We start from the raw sequence: 16,177 nt of genomic DNA, 5'->3' as shown, positions 1-16,177 counted from the left end.
CAGTGTTGCGACAACTACTTCCTGTATGACGTCACTCGGTCGTCTACGGGGATGCACTTTATTCTATCCCATTTCGACACTCGGATTAAATTTTGATCCCAAAACAAATACAAAAAAATATTTTTAATGACGTATTGTATGATTTGAGCGAGTTAAGCGTGGTTGCCATTGGAAAAATTTATCGTTCCGAGCAGCTGACGCTAGCCAAACAAGCTAGCATAACACGCTAGCAGAGTGCGCTAACCGGCTGGCTTCCTCCTTCGTTTGGATTGTTAACTTTCAATAAAAGCTCCACTGCGACAGGAGCTCTTTTTCCTTTCAGTGTTTGGAGATTATGGAGAGTAAATACAACCTCAAGAGTCCAGGTAAATCGTTCATTGATATGTTTCTCTCATTTTGACCCTTCTCCCACGTTAAATCCAAATATAGTTGCATTGCTCTTTTCAGAAAACAGAATTGAACTCAAAGTGTAAATAAAGTCCTATTTATTTGTATAGCTCTTAATCACAAATAAGGTGCTGTTCATAACCATTCTCGGTACAATACGCAAAACGACTTTTTCTTAACCCAGTAATTCCTATTGCCTTGTAGTTTAATTTTCTCTCTCTTTTGTAGCAATCAATTTTTTTGCATTGTTGGGGGAAAAACGATCAATGTTGTGTGACAATTTGAGTTTCGGCGTTGTTTGGAATGTGACGTGTGGTGGGACACGTCAGTGGAACGCAGGACGAGATTTCTCCAAAATGTCACCTGTGCGCATGCGTACCATACAGGATGTTACGGAAGCCTAGTAAGGACCAACGCTTTCAGTTTTGATTCGTCTTTTATGTCATTGACTGTCCTCTGGTAGGTGCTACAGGCCTTTTAAAACAAGGACAAACAGGGTGCCTTTCGCAGGGCCATCACCACTGGAGCCTAAAATGTAGATCATTACGTTCGGGTTCGGGCTAGGCTTCTCTCTTGCTGATATATATATATATATATATTTTATTCCATCTGGACTGATTCCGGGAGTATTCCCTTTTTGAGTCTGACGGCGATCTCGGCTGACATCTTTCTCTTTTGCGGCCTAGCGGTGAAGCGCTTGATGAAGGAAGCCGCCGAATTAAGAGAGCCCACGGAGCATTACCACGCCCAGCCGCTGGACGTAAGTGGACGTCGCGGGTGGGGACGGACCCAAAAGGGGTTTTCGGGGCCGAGTGCAAAAGGACATCAAGACTAATGAAACTTGAATCGCGTTCTGAAATATTTTCCATTTCTCTCTTTTTCACACTCATTGTTTTCTCTTTCTCATCTCTTTCTCCTTCTATATGTCTTTTTTTTTTCTCTCTCACTTTCTTTAATTTTTCTTCCACTTTCCTGTTCTTTCTTTCTTCCTTTATCTTTAAGCTACCCTTCCCACCTTCTACGACGTGCCCCTCAAATTTAAATAAGTTTGTCCACCCTGGTTCACCGGGTTCGTACATGTGCTTGAAATCCTTGAAACGTGCTTGAATTTTGGGTGAAGTACTTTTACATGCTTGAAATTGTTGCCATGTTTCTCAACAAGTTTTTAAATATGTTGAGTGTAGAAACAACTCAAACTGTATTCTTATTTCTTCTAGTTTGTTATTGCACCGAAAAGTACATTTTATAGATATTTACATTTTGTTGTGTTGTGCATTGTTGAGGAAACTTTAGGTTAGTTAAAAGTACACGACAAAGTGAACTAAAATATCGTACAGGTGCTTGAAATCCTTGAAAATACTTAAATTTTAATGTTGTGTTGACAAAGATTGAAAAGTGCTTGAATTTTGGGTGAAGTTCTTGTAGATGCTTGTAATTGTTGCCATGTTTCTCAACAAGTCTGCTTGGTGTTAGAAATAATTGTATCTACACTCGATATCCACGCTTTTGCGGTGTTATAACTTTGTCATTTCAGATTTTTTTTTCCTCTAACCTTTCAAAATCTTCAGGGGAATGTACATAAATAATTTTTGTCGAGTGTTCTTCGATGATAACTCATCAAAATAATCTAAAACGTAAAATATGTAAGGGTTAAAAATGACGCCGAAACTGCTCCAGTAGCTTTGCATTCCCTTCTCTCTCGTGATTAACGGCAGCTGGTATTAGTTTGTATAGCTTGGTCCTATAAAGTGTCTTCTCATTCCTGCCGGGTCCCTGGCCACGTCCCGTTTTCCAGGAGAACCTCTTCGAGTGGCACTTCTCCGTCCGAGGTCCTCCCGATTCCGATTTCCACGGCGGCGTTTACCACGGAAGGATTGTCCTCCCTCCGGAATATCCCATGAAGCCTCCCAGCATCATTCTCCTCACAGTAAGACACGCTCGACGGATCCTTTTCCAAAATTGTCCATTTTGTTCTGGTCGTCGTGTTGCTTTTCCATACTAGACATTTCCCCGCTGATTCTGCCCAGATTGTGATCTTACTCAAATTGGATAATGGGAATTTTCCTTTAATGTGCGTCACTAATTAGATGATGAGGCATTTCATCGTCAAAGGGAGTCCTAGTTACAGCAGCCGTTAACCCACGCTTCATTGAATTGCTTCACATTAAGAGCAGTTGGCAGAAATCACAGGTACAAGGTTCTGTGTGAGGCAACTTACCGGGGACCGGCGCTGGCTGTCGTTTGCCCGTCCCTGGGGTAGTATCTGCAGAGTTTGTACTAGTGCTTAAAGTCCTTGAAAGCTCTTGAATTTTAATGTAGCTTATTAAAGGTTTGCAAAGGGGTTGACTTTTAGATGGAGTGGTTGTAAATGCTTGAAATGGTTGCCATGTTTCTTAGGTTCGGTCTTGGGCTAAAGGTAGGAGCTAGGGTTTGGGCCTTAAGTAAGGGTTTTAAGCTTATTTTATGGTTCAGAGATAGGATTGTGGTTAGGGTTAGTAACTAATGTTTAGGCTCCATATTAGGGGATTAAACTGAATTTAGGAGTCTGACTAGGGTTGGGGCTAGGGTTTTAGCTAGTTAGGGTTAGGAACTAGGATTTTAGCTCCATATTGGGGTTCTTCCCTGAATGTATGGTTCCAAAAGTGGTTCAGGGCTACGTTTATGGTTTGAAACAGGGTTACAGCTAAGGTTAGGCTCACGGGTTAGGGTTGTAAGTTATGGTTTTAAACCGATTTTAGGGTTTCGAAATAGGCTTTGGGTTTGGGTTTTAAACCAAGGTATAGGCTCTTTCTTTTTGGATCAGCGCTGAATTTCTTTATGTAATGGTACTGGGAAAATTGTCTATGGAAGTCCTTAAAAGTGCTTGAATTTGGCCATGAAAAGGGTGTCTTCAATTCCTTTTTGTCCTCAGCCGAACGGAAGATTCGAAGTGGGGAAGAAAATCTGTCTGAGTATTTCGGGTCACCATCCGGAGACTTGGCAGCCTTCGTGGAGCAGTAAGTTTTTTGGGGCTCATTGAGTCCTAAAACCTGACGAGTGATCCGGGATTTCTTGATTAATCTAGTCCGAACGGCCCTCATCGCCATCATCGGGTTCATGCCCACGAAAGGAGAGGGCGCCATCGGATCGCTGGACTACACTCCCGAAGAACGCCGAATCCTGGCCAAAAAGTACGACTTTACCAGGACAGCAGTCCCAGAATTGCTAACGACGATGTTGTGGCTGTGTGTTCTTGTCAGGTCTCAGGATTTTTGCTGCGAGGCGTGCGGCTGCACCAGTCGCTCGGCTCTTTTGGCCGCCTCGCCCAACGGCGGACTCGGCAGCCCCGAGGACCAGGCGGCAAACGAGTTAGCGCAACAAATCCACTTTAAGGTAGGCGCGCTTGTTGGCGCCGCTAGTCAGGTTTGAGTTTTGAGAGATCAGGAAGGTGGGAAGAGATCCCATCACTCCCACTGAATCATGAAGTATCGGTCGTAAGGGGATTAGAACCCGGGTCGCAGCAGTGAGAGCGCCAGACTCCGACCAGCAGCTCTGTTTGTTTTTTGTTTTTTTTTGCACTACTGGCAGTTCTCTTATACCTAGCCACTCCTTTGCACATCTGTTCTCCTCTGCACTATCGTACTCCAGTGTTATTGTTATTGTATAGTGACTTGTTTACCTGACTGCCCATTTTGCACATCTGGTTAGCTGCTCCTCTTGCACTCTTTGCACTACTGTATAATACTATACATAGCTATTAGTATTTAGTATATTATTAGTACTTCAATACTCCAACTCAATACAACATTTTATTAATATCTGTACATTCAAGGAAACTGTGCGGGTCAGCTGTATTGACATTTCGTTCTGTATACTCGTGTACAAGAATGACAATAAAGTAGATCTGGATCTGAATCTGGCTCACTGCTAACCACTATTGTTATTGTTAGCTGCTCTGTTCTTCATTGTTAACTCTGTTTCACTGATGCTAATGCGAGCTACGTGATTCAGGCACGAGTGACTATTTTTCCCCACTGTTTCCTTCTCTAGCCATTCATGTTATCACAAGCTGCTACTGTTATTGTGAGCTGCTCCTTCTTCATCCTTTAGTGTCACTCTCCACAGGTGCTCATAAGAGTGAATGTTGCAGAGGTCCATGATCCATGCATCTTCCACTTTGTTATTCATTTTTTCCTTCTCTAGCAACTCATGGCTGCAGCTGTCTGCTGCTCCTACCTTCTCCTTCTCCTACCTTCTCCTTCAGTGTCACTTGCCTTCCACCAGCAAATATCGCTGTGTTCTTTGATTCAGACATTTTCCATTTTTTTTCTCCATTGTTTTCTTCTCTAGTCACTCACATTAGCCACTTGCCTGATGGCTATGAATCGCTGGTTCGTATAAATAAAGCTTGCTCTGTCCTTCAGTGTCACTTGCCTTCCACTGCTGCTTATTTAAGCTTATGTCACAGTGGTTAAGGCATCTTGTGCTTATCCTTTTTCCACAGTTTTCTTCTTTAGTCACTCCCATCAGCCACTTTACTGTGGGTTTAAAAAGCGTGTCGCTTCCGTGTGTCTCACGCAGGCGGAGTCGAGTCCATCGGGTGAAGACGCCAACAAGGAGGTCGCCGATGCGGCCCAGGAAGGCGCCGTTGCCGCCTCTTCTTCTTCAGACGGTGCCGTCGACGGACCCTCAACTCCGCTGGTACCTTTTTTGTTCCTTTTCTTTAATACTGCGATTCGGTAAAGCAGCCGTCTGGACAATATAGAGTCATACGTTTTTTTTCGCTGAGTTTGCGTTCTGGAAAAGTACATCCTTTGTCAAAACCTCCAAATTAGAACACCTTATTTATGTATTTATTAAGTACACCATAATACATTGAAACTGGAGAAAAAAAAACAATTTGAGGAGGGAGAGAGTTTAAAGTCTTATACAAGCATAATGAAGGAAACACATACTGTATCCATCTATTTTTTTATTGAAAAACAGAATGGGTGTCCATTTAAAAAAAACTCCATATTTTTCCATTATCAACCATTTTGACAAAGCGCCAGGGAACCACTAGGGAGCTCCAAAGTATCGCATGTGACTCCAGAGCAAATCCAACTTTGTTTGTTCATGGAAAGCATCTTCCTCCGCCTTTATTCCCCGGTCGCCGGCGCTTTTGTTCGATTTTTCGAGAAATTCAAAAAACAAAAAAGATACACGCTTACATAACGTAGGTTCGTCAAGCTGTTGAACGTACACGTACAACTCGGACCGCGACGTCACTGACGTGCAGGCAGACACCGGCAGAAAAGGGGCGGGGCGACTCTTTGGCGAATCAGAACGCAAAACACAATTCACAATGGCAAGGAAGCGAAACAGTAAGGGATTACTACGACCGCCTCTATATCGTGTAGAGAATCGGGTCCAAAGTCTTGTTATTCCGCCTCCTCAGGTGGAAGCGTCACCAGCTAGCAGCGAGGAACGGACCCCAAACCTTCCGGACCCTAGCCCGACTCGACGGCAGCGACGAGTCCAGCAACCCCGACGGGAAGCCCCCGACAGTCCCGCCCCCAGACCGGCCGAGCCCCGGGAAGAAAGCCACGCCGGTTCCGCCGCCCTCATCGCGGTGCTAGCATTGATCCTAGCCGCGTTGCTTTTCCGAAGGATTTACTTGGCCCAGGACTACAAGTTGGATTATGAGCTATGAGGTCGGATCCTTAGACCCTTTGGCTTTTTTGTTTTTCCGGCACTGTAACGACGGCACGTTAAGATGTTTGGGGTCTGGCTGGTTTTCTGCCAGGAAGGTATCTGCTCACAGTATCTTAGAACTGAAAACGCTATCCCTCTCCCACTTTGAACTACAACAAAGAAATGGCACTACCAATTGTATTTAAGCTCTTAACTCGTACCTGGGCAATGTGGACCTGGAGGGCCGCACGTCCTGCCTGATTTTTAAGGTTTCTCCTTTCCGATACGGTCGATTCCAATCACCGAGTTCACGACAAGCTCCTGCTCGCTTGCTAACACACTGAGCATTTTATCAGAAGAAGAGAAAGCTCCAAAATCAGGAAGGCAGGCTTGCACTGGATCCTCAGAAAGGCATTGAATTTATAATTCAAAAAATAAGGCATCGAAATGTCTTCAATTTTGAAAAGTCTTAATACAATTGTATCTGTTTGAACTCAAAATTTCTAACATTTATCGATTGTCTTTTTTAATAATTCACTGATTGGCTTTGGTGGCAACATGGCGTGAATGCAATAACGGAACTATCAAAACGGCGATGTGGTCTCAGTCGGACGCATGTCTTAAGCCTATTCATAGCAACTTGGGACAGAGACGTTTACTGAGAAGTGACTCTCTGAAGAATGTTTTTCGCCATAGCTAAAAGCTGTCCTGAATTATGTGTATACTGTATATATTTTTTTCAAATTAATTTTGATTGTGGGTTTCTTTGTCAAAGTTTTCTTAAACTTGATTTCAAAAGGCGTTAAAAATGGTCTTCAGATCGATACCAATTGCCCGAGTTGATATCGGACAGATGGGGTCGATACCGGACAGGACAGACAGGATTGATAATGAAACAGGATATCGAAATAAAACAGGACAAAGTAGACGGGAACAAAAACTCGAGAGAATAACAAAGAGGAAAAAAATAAACGGGGACGAAATTTGAAACCGATATTAAACAGGACAAAATAAACAGGAACAATACTGGACAGGAATTACCAACAGGAAAACAGGACCGAGTCAGAACCCACGTCTTGAGGGGCAGAGGTTCGTTGACTGACTTGAACTTGCCTTAAGCTATAGAAACCCTCGGCAGGACATGCCGTCCCTCCGTGGGACTCATCTAAGACTACGTACACACAAAACAAGGCGGATGCCATTTTTAAGCAAAGTTTTGTATTTATCAAAAACGAACTTGACCGGAGAATGCGCGGACCTTCACTTGAGCTGTGGCCCTGTCGTACTCGCTAAATACAGAGAAACGCAAAACTACGATGCAAAGAGTATCAGAAATCGATGCGTTGGTGCCAAAATCAATGACTACTTCTAAAAAACAGTATTAAGTTAGCGGTATAATGGACATTGATTCAATTACCGTATTTTCCGCACTATAGGGCGCACCCCCAAAAAATAGTTTTTGGTCCTATATCTTCCAAAGATTATAAGGCACCGGATTATAAGGCGCTACAATGGGAACGTGGACAAAACAGTCAGATAGTTCAGTCCAACTGATTACCCCCTTAACATTCCCAAAGCTTGCAAAGAAGCAAATACGTGTCGTAGACATGTACGGAAACAGTGTCTGTACGATGTCACCGATCACTCAAATGCATCGTTCCAAATATCATTCGGAAGGTTAAAGTCTTGGAATTCAAGAAATGCCAACCATTCCTTAGTTTCTATTTTCTTTTTCGCTCGCAACTTTACTGTGCATATGACAATAAACACTTGGAATCGAGTTTAATTCACTCAACTCATCACAGCAACATCAAGATCGTTCTAAAAGAAGATACCGGGAAAATATAAAGCCGCATAGCTCACCTAAGTTCTCACGTTCAATAATGATACGCAATCATGGTCTTCTTACAACCGTGAGTGAATTAATCCAGGAGAGTAAAATGTTTACAAATACAAACTAATGAAACATGTTTCTTTATGGCGTAGTTTAGCAAGCTTGCTATTCAGTCATCTTTTTCGGCCAATTGCAGGGTTTGTTTTGGCCCTCTAGCCTATCCGAGGCTCCGAATAACCGATTTAAATGATGATTGACACATTGGTTAGCCAATGAAACGCTGGTATATAAATCAGCATACACCGCTAACTACTCCACGAAAATCGAGTCGGCGGCTGCTTGCCTTTGTTGCGAGACCTTGCGACTTAATAGTGAGCCATATATAAGGCGCACTGTATTATAAGGCGCATGGTCAGCTTTTGAAAAAAAAAAAATTTCCATTCAAAGTTAGTTCTTAATAAGGATGTTTTAAGACCATATCCAATGAAATTTAAGACTAGTCTCGCACCTTTTCTGGTGACACCGACGTGTCTGGTTGCCCTAAAGCCTGTTCGCGCTCTCACCGACACCTAGTAATAGATGAGTCAGGAATCGATAAAGTTGAGGAAACACAACTTGACCGAACGTTCCGGATTTTTGTTAGTTTACTTATGATAGTTATTATCTGTCTTATGCAGGTAAAAATGAAAAGAGTTTTAAGAGTTAAATTCAAGACTTGTAAACAAATTTTTAAGACATTTTCAATGCCTTTGTGTGCAATTATAAAATTCAAGACTTTTTCAAGTTTTAAGACCTTGGGTTTGGGGAACCTCGTTTGAGCTCCCTCTAGTTTGCTAACAAACTGATCATTTGTATCACTCGAATCAAGCGCCGAAATCTGGCAGGGCATGCGGCCCCCCGGGACCAAGGGGGCCCGGGTCTTCTTTGAAAATTGGTTTTATCAACCACACCGTTTTCTTATTTCCTGTAAATAAATGATTCTGCTGTCACACAAAAAGGCTTGCTTAGGTTCTGTTCCAACACTTAATAATAAAGTTACAATTATTTGATAATGTTTTTGTTCCACCCTCGCTACAGGCTGATAATTAGCCGTGAGTTTACAGCCGAAGGTTGAGGCAAAACAAGACCCGCCTTGGTCAGAAGACAGAGGAAAAGAGAACTCGTTGCAGCGAGTTAGGTGTTCAAATCAGATCAGGCTCGCCAAAGGTTTGAATTAGACTCACGCCCAAAAAAAGTGCAAAAAGGCTGCAGTTTTAAATATGTCCACTTGATGGCACCGATGTCCCGCGCCGCTCCAAAGACAGCTGGAACTATTATTTTTCTGTTTCTTTTTGTAGCTCTCTCTCTCGCACCTTTTCTCTCTTTCTCTCGTTTTCAATTTCACCCCTCTCCTTAATCATCCAGATTTGCATTGTACATTTTAACCTATAAAAACATCATTTGATTAACCTTTGTTGAAGAGCAGCACAGCGGCGCAGTGTTTATGAGGTCATGAGATCGGACTTCCTGTGTGGAGTTTGCATGTTCTCCCCATGCTTGCTTTGGTTTCCTCCGGGAACTCCGGTTTCCTCCCATGTTACAAAAACATGCATGTCAGGTTAATTGGCCATTTCAAATTGCCCCGAGGTGTGAATGAGCGAGCGAGTTATCTTTTCCTGTGTGCCCTGCAACTGGCTGGCAACCAGTTCAGGGTGTCCACTGCCCGAAGATAGGCTCCAGCACCCCCGCGACCCTACTGAAGATGAGCGCTGCAAATAATGGATGGATGGAGGGATGGATAACCCTTGTTGATGTTTAATTGCAAGCATCATCTTAAAAGAGGGTTGGTTTGGAGTTTTGGGACATGTATCTGATAACACTAGTGGCTTGAATGGTAAGAGGGTTATATTTGCACTCGTTAGGTTATCGGTTCAGTTCCCAGCCAAAGCAGTAATAAAACTAAGACCACAACCTCAGTACCTACAAAGCTGTGTGTGGACTTTATGAGTCTTACAGTATTGGTAGCCTACTCTGTAGTAGACCTGTACTTCACTCTCAGGGTTTCGGGCTCAAGTCCCAGGCAAGGCAATACAAACTCCAGGAGTTCCTTTTTATTGGAGCAGTCAAAACTCTTGCCCCAGCTCCAAACAAAACTAGAAGTTGAGAGTTTTTGAACTGTCTTGTCTGGGGATTGAACTCATGACACTGTATGTGCAACACGGACGTCCTACCAGTTGAGCTATCAAGGTCGTTACACTCCTCTACCAAACCGCAAACCTTAATTGTATCTGGAACCACAACCTCAGAACCTACAAAACTGTGTGTGGACTCCAGAAGTGTTACAGGATTGGTAGCCTAATTGGTAGTAGACCTGTACTTCACTCTCAGGGTCTTGGGCTCAATCCCAGGCAAGGCAGTACAAACTCCAAAAGTCTCTTTTATTGGAGCAGTCAAAACTCTTGCCCCAGCTCCAAACAAAACTAGAAGTTGAGAGTTTTTGAACTGTCTTGGCTGGGGATTGAACTCGTGACACTGTATGTGCAACACGGACGTCTTACCAGTTGAGCTATCAAGGTCGTTACACTCCTCTACCAAACCGCAAACCTTAATTGTATCTGGAACCACAACCTCAGAACCTACAAAACTGTGTGTGGACTCCAGAAGTCTTACAGGATTGGTAGCCTAATTGGTAGTAGACCTGTACTTCACTCTCAGGGTCTTGGGCTCAATCCCAGGCAAGGCAGTACAAACTCCAAAAGTCTCTTTTATTGGAGCAGTCAAAACTCTTGCCACAGCTCCAACTCCAAACAAAACTAGAAGTTGAGAGTTTTTGAACTGTCTTGGCTGGGGATTGAACTCGTGACACTGTATGTGCAACACGGACGTCCTACCAGTTGAGCTATCAAGGTCGTTACACTCCTCTACCAAACTGCAAACCTTAATTGTATCTGGAACCACAACCTCAGAACCTACAAAACTGTGTGTGGACTCCAGAAGTCTTACAGGATTTGTAGCCTAATTGGTAGTAGACCTGTACTTCACTCTCAGGGTCTTGGGCTCAATCCCAGGCAAGGCAGTACAAACTCCAAAAGTCTCTTTTATTGGAGCAGTCAAAACTCTTGCCCCAGCTCCAAACAAAACTAGAAGTTGAGAGTTTTTGAACTGTCTTGTCTGGGGATTGAACTCATGACACTGTATGTGCAACACGGACGTCCTACCAGTTGAGCTATCAAGGTCGTTACACTCCTCTACCAAACCGCAAACCTTAATTGTATCTGGAACCACAACCTCAGAACCTACAAAACTGTGTGTGGACTCCAGAAGTGTTACAGGATTGGTAGCCTAATTGGTAGTAGACCTGTACTTCACTCTCAGGGTCTTGGGCTCAATCCCAGGCAAGGCAGTACAAACTCCAAAAGTCTCTTTTATTGGAGCAGTCAAAACTCTTGCCCCAGCTCCAAACAAAACTAGAAGTTGAGAGTTTTTGAACTGTCTTGTCTGGGGATTGAACTCATGACACTGTATGTGCAACACGGACGTCCTACCAGTTGAGCTATCAAGGTCGTTACACTCCTCTACCAAACCGCAAACCTTAATTGTATCTGGAACCACAACCTCAGAACCTACAAAACTGTGTGTGGACTCCAGAAGTGTTACAGGATTGGTAGCCTAATTGGTAGTAGACCTGTACTTCACTCTCAGGGTCTTGGGCTCAATCCCAGGCAAGGCAGTACAAACTCCAAAAGTCTCTTTTATTGGAGCAGTCAAAACTCTTGCCCCAGCTCCAAACAAAACTAGAAGTTGAGAGTTTTTGAACTGTCTTGGCTGGGGATTGAACTCGTGACACTGTATGTGCAACACGGACGTCTTACCAGTTGAGCTATCAAGGTCGTTACACTCCTCTACCAAACCGCAAACCTTAATTGTATCTGGAACCACAACCTCAGAACCTACAAAACTGTGTGTGGACTCCAGAAGTCTTACAGGATTGGTAGCCTAATTGGTAGTAGACCTGTACTTCACTCTCAGGGTCTTGGGCTCAATCCCAGGCAAGGCAGTACAAACTCCAAAAGTCTCTTTTATTGGAGCAGTCAAAACTCTTGCCACAGCTCCAACTCCAAACAAAACTAGAAGTTGAGAGTTTTTGAACTGTCTTGGCTGGGGATTGAACTCGTGACACTGTATGTGCAACACGGACGTCCTACCAGTTGAGCTATCAAGGTCGTTACACTCCTCTACCAAACCGCAAACCTTAATTGTATCTGGAACCACAACCTCAGAACCTACAAAACTGTGTGTGGACTCCAGAAGTGTTACAGGATTGGTAGCCTAATTGGTAGTAGACCTGTACTTCACTCTCAGGGTCTTGGGCTCAATCCCAGGCAAGGCAGTACAAACTCCAAAAGTCTCTTTTATTGGAGCAGTCAAAACTCTTGCCACAGCTCCAAACAAAACTAGAAGTTGAGAGTTTTTGAACTGTCTTGTCTGGGGATTGAACTCATGACACTGTATGTGCAACACGGACGTCCTACCAGTTGAGCTATCAAGGTCGTTACACTCCTCTACCAAACCGCAAACCTTAATTGTATCTGGAACCACAACCTCAGAACCTACAAAACTGTGTGTGGACTCCAGAAGTGTTACAGGATTGGTAGCCTAATTGGTAGTAGACCTGTACTTCACTCTCAGGGTCTTGGGCTCAATCCCAGGCAAGGCAGTACAAACTCCAAAAGTCTCTTTTATTGGAGCAGTCAAAACTCTTGCCACAGCTCCAACTCCAAACAAAACTAGAAGTTGAGAGTTTTTGAACTGTCTTGGCTGGGGATTGAACTCGTGACACTGTATGTGCAACACGGACGTCTTACCAGTTGAGCTATCAAGGTCGTTACACTCCTCTACCAAACCGCAAACCTTAATTGTATCTGGAACCACAACCTCAGAACCTACAAAACTGTGTGTGGACTCCAGAAGTGTTACAGGATTGGTAGCCTAATTGGTAGTAGACCTGTACTTCACTCTAGGGGTTTTGGGTTCAAGTCCCAGGCAAGGCAGTACAAACTCTAAAAGTCTCTTTTATTGGAGCAGTCAAAACTCTTGCCCCAGCTCCAAACAAAACTAGAAGTTGAGAGTTTTTGAACTGTCTTGTCTGGGGATTGAACTCATGACACTGTATGTGCAACACGGACGCCCTACCAGTTGAGCTATCAAGGTCGTTACACTCCTCTACCAAACCGCAAACCTTAATTGTATCTGGAACCACAACCTCAGAACCTACAAAACTGTGTGTGGACTCCAGAAGTGTTACAGGATTGGTAGCCTAATTGGTAGTAGACCTGTACTTCACTCTCAGGGTCTTGGGCTCAATCCCAGGCAAGGCAGTACAAACTCCAAAAGTCTCTTTTATTGGAGCAGTCAAAACTCTTGCCCCAGCTCCAAACAAAACTAGAAGTTGAGAGTTTTTGAACTGTCTTGGCTGGGGATTGAACTCGTGACACTGTATGTGCAACACGGACGTCTTACCAGTTGAGCTATCAAGGTCGTTACACTCCTCTACCAAACCGCAAACCTTAATTGTATCTGGAACCACAACCTCAGAACCTACAAAACTGTGTGTGGACTCCAGAAGTCTTACAGGATTGGTAGCCTAATTGGTAGTAGACCTGTACTTCACTCTCAGGGTCTTGGGCTCAATCCCAGGCAAGGCAGTACAAACTCCAAAAGTCTCTTTTATTGGAGCAGTCAAAACTCTTGCCACAGCTCCAACTCCAAACAAAACTAGAAGTTGAGAGTTTTTGAACTGTCTTGGCTGGGGATTGAACTCGTGACACTGTATGTGCAACACGGACGTCCTACCAGTTGAGCTATCAAGGTCGTTACACTCCTCTACCAAACTGCAAACCTTAATTGTATCTGGAACCACAACCTCAGAACCTACAAAACTGTGTGTGGACTCCAGAAGTCTTACAGGATTTGTAGCCTAATTGGTAGTAGACCTGTACTTCACTCTCAGGGTCTTGGGCTCAATCCCAGGCAAGGCAGTACAAACTCCAAAAGTCTCTTTTATTGGAGCAGTCAAAACTCTTGCCCCAGCTCCAAACAAAACTAGAAGTTGAGAGTTTTTGAACTGTCTTGTCTGGGGATTGAACTCATGACACTGTATGTGCAACACGGACGTCCTACCAGTTGAGCTATCAAGGTCGTTACACTCCTCTACCAAACCGCAAACCTTAATTGTATCTGGAACCACAACCTCAGAACCTACAAAACTGTGTGTGGACTCCAGAAGTGTTACAGGATTGGTAGCCTAATTGGTAGTAGACCTGTACTTCACTCTCAGGGTCTTGGGCTCAATCCCAGGCAAGGCAGTACAAACTCCAAAAGTCTCTTTTATTGGAGCAGTCAAAACTCTTGCCCCAGCTCCAAACAAAACTAGAAGTTGAGAGTTTTTGAACTGTCTTGTCTGGGGATTGAACTCATGACACTGTATGTGCAACACGGACGTCCTACCAGTTGAGCTATCAAGGTCGTTACACTCCTCTACCAAACCGCAAACCTTAATTGTATCTGGAACCACAACCTCAGAACCTACAAAACTGTGTGTGGACTCCAGAAGTGTTACAGGATTGGTAGCCTAATTGGTAGTAGACCTGTACTTCACTCTCAGGGTCTTGGGCTCAATCCCAGGCAAGGCAGTACAAACTCCAAAAGTCTCTTTTATTGGAGCAGTCAAAACTCTTGCCCCAGCTCCAAACAAAACTAGAAGTTGAGAGTTTTTGAACTGTCTTGGCTGGGGATTGAACTCGTGACACTGTATGTGCAACACGGACGTCTTACCAGTTGAGCTATCAAGGTCGTTACACTCCTCTACCAAACCGCAAACCTTAATTGTATCTGGAACCACAACCTCAGAACCTACAAAACTGTGTGTGGACTCCAGAAGTCTTACAGGATTGGTAGCCTAATTGGTAGTAGACCTGTACTTCACTCTCAGGGTCTTGGGCTCAATCCCAGGCAAGGCAGTACAAACTCCAAAAGTCTCTTTTATTGGAGCAGTCAAAACTCTTGCCACAGCTCCAACTCCAAACAAAACTAGAAGTTGAGAGTTTTTGAACTGTCTTGGCTGGGGATTGAACTCGTGACACTGTATGTGCAACACGGACGTCCTACCAGTTGAGCTATCAAGGTCGTTACACTCCTCTACCAAACTGCAAACCTTAATTGTATCTGGAACCACAACCTCAGAACCTACAAAACTGTGTGTGGACTCCAGAAGTCTTACAGGATTTGTAGCCTAATTGGTAGTAGACCTGTACTTCACTCTCAGGGTCTTGGGCTCAATCCCAGGCAAGGCAGTACAAACTCCAAAAGTCTCTTTTATTGGAGCAGTCAAAACTCTTGCCCCAGCTCCAAACAAAACTAGAAGTTGAGAGTTTTTGAACTGTCTTGTCTGGGGATTGAACTCATGACACTGTATGTGCAACACGGACGTCCTACCAGTTGAGCTATCAAGGTCGTTACACTCCTCTACCAAACCGCAAACCTTAATTGTATCTGGAACCACAACCTCAGAACCTACAAAACTGTGTGTGGACTCCAGAAGTGTTACAGGATTGGTAGCCTAATTGGTAGTAGACCTGTACTTCACTCTCAGGGTCTTGGGCTCAATCCCAGGCAAGGCAGTACAAACTCCAAAAGTCTCTTTTATTGGAGCAGTCAAAACTCTTGCCCCAGCTCCAAACAAAACTAGAAGTTGAGAGTTTTTGAACTGTCTTGTCTGGGGATTGAACTCATGACACTGTATGTGCAACACGGACGTCCTACCAGTTGAGCTATCAAGGTCGTTACACTCCTCTACCAAACCGCAAACCTTAATTGTATCTGGAACCACAACCTCAGAACCTACAAAACTGTGTGTGGACTCCAGAAGTGTTACAGGATTGGTAGCCTAATTGGTAGTAGACCTGTACTTCACTCTCAGGGTCTTGGGCTCAATCCCAGGCAAGGCAGTACAAACTCCAAAAGTCTCTTTTATTGGAGCAGTCAAAACTCTTGCCCCAGCTCCAAACAAAACTAGAAGTTGAGAGTTTTTGAACTGTCTTGGCTGGGGATTGAACTCGTGACACTGTATGTGCAACACGGACGTCTTACCAGTTGAGCTATCAAGGTCGTTACACTCCTCTACCAAACCGCAAACCTTAATTGTATCTGGAACCACAACCTCAGAACCTACAAAACTGTGTGTGGACTCCAGAAGTCTTACAGGATTGGTAGCCTAATTGGTAGTAGACCTGTACTTCACTCTCAGGGTCTTGGGCTCAATCCCAG

The 16,177-nt window shown here is 44.0% G+C and overlaps 1 protein-coding gene across 1 annotated transcript; it reads left to right on the top strand.

Annotated features, from left to right (window-relative positions):
* Positions 1-13: 13 nt before the first annotated feature.
* On the top strand, positions 14-6,260 carry ube2j1 (ubiquitin-conjugating enzyme E2, J1). The gene is made up of 8 exons (XM_088325456.1): positions 14-365; positions 1,074-1,147; positions 2,183-2,314; positions 3,299-3,383; positions 3,452-3,557; positions 3,627-3,759; positions 4,948-5,067; positions 5,804-6,260. The coding sequence occupies exons 1-8, from the start codon at positions 335-337 to the stop codon at positions 6,056-6,058; spliced, it is 936 nt and encodes a 311-aa protein (XP_088181582.1). The 5' UTR covers positions 14-334; the 3' UTR covers positions 6,059-6,260.
* The last annotated feature ends 9,917 nt before the right edge of the window (positions 6,261-16,177 follow it).

This window comes from Urocampus carinirostris, chromosome 20, assembly GCF_059441175.1.
Source record: "Urocampus carinirostris isolate Australia breed hairy pipefish chromosome 20, RoL_Ucar_1.0, whole genome shotgun sequence".
NCBI classification, from domain to species: domain Eukaryota; kingdom Metazoa; phylum Chordata; class Actinopteri; order Syngnathiformes; family Syngnathidae; genus Urocampus; species Urocampus carinirostris.
The sequence above is the reverse complement of the archived record's forward strand: the minus strand, read 5'-3'. Positions and strand labels throughout refer to the sequence as shown.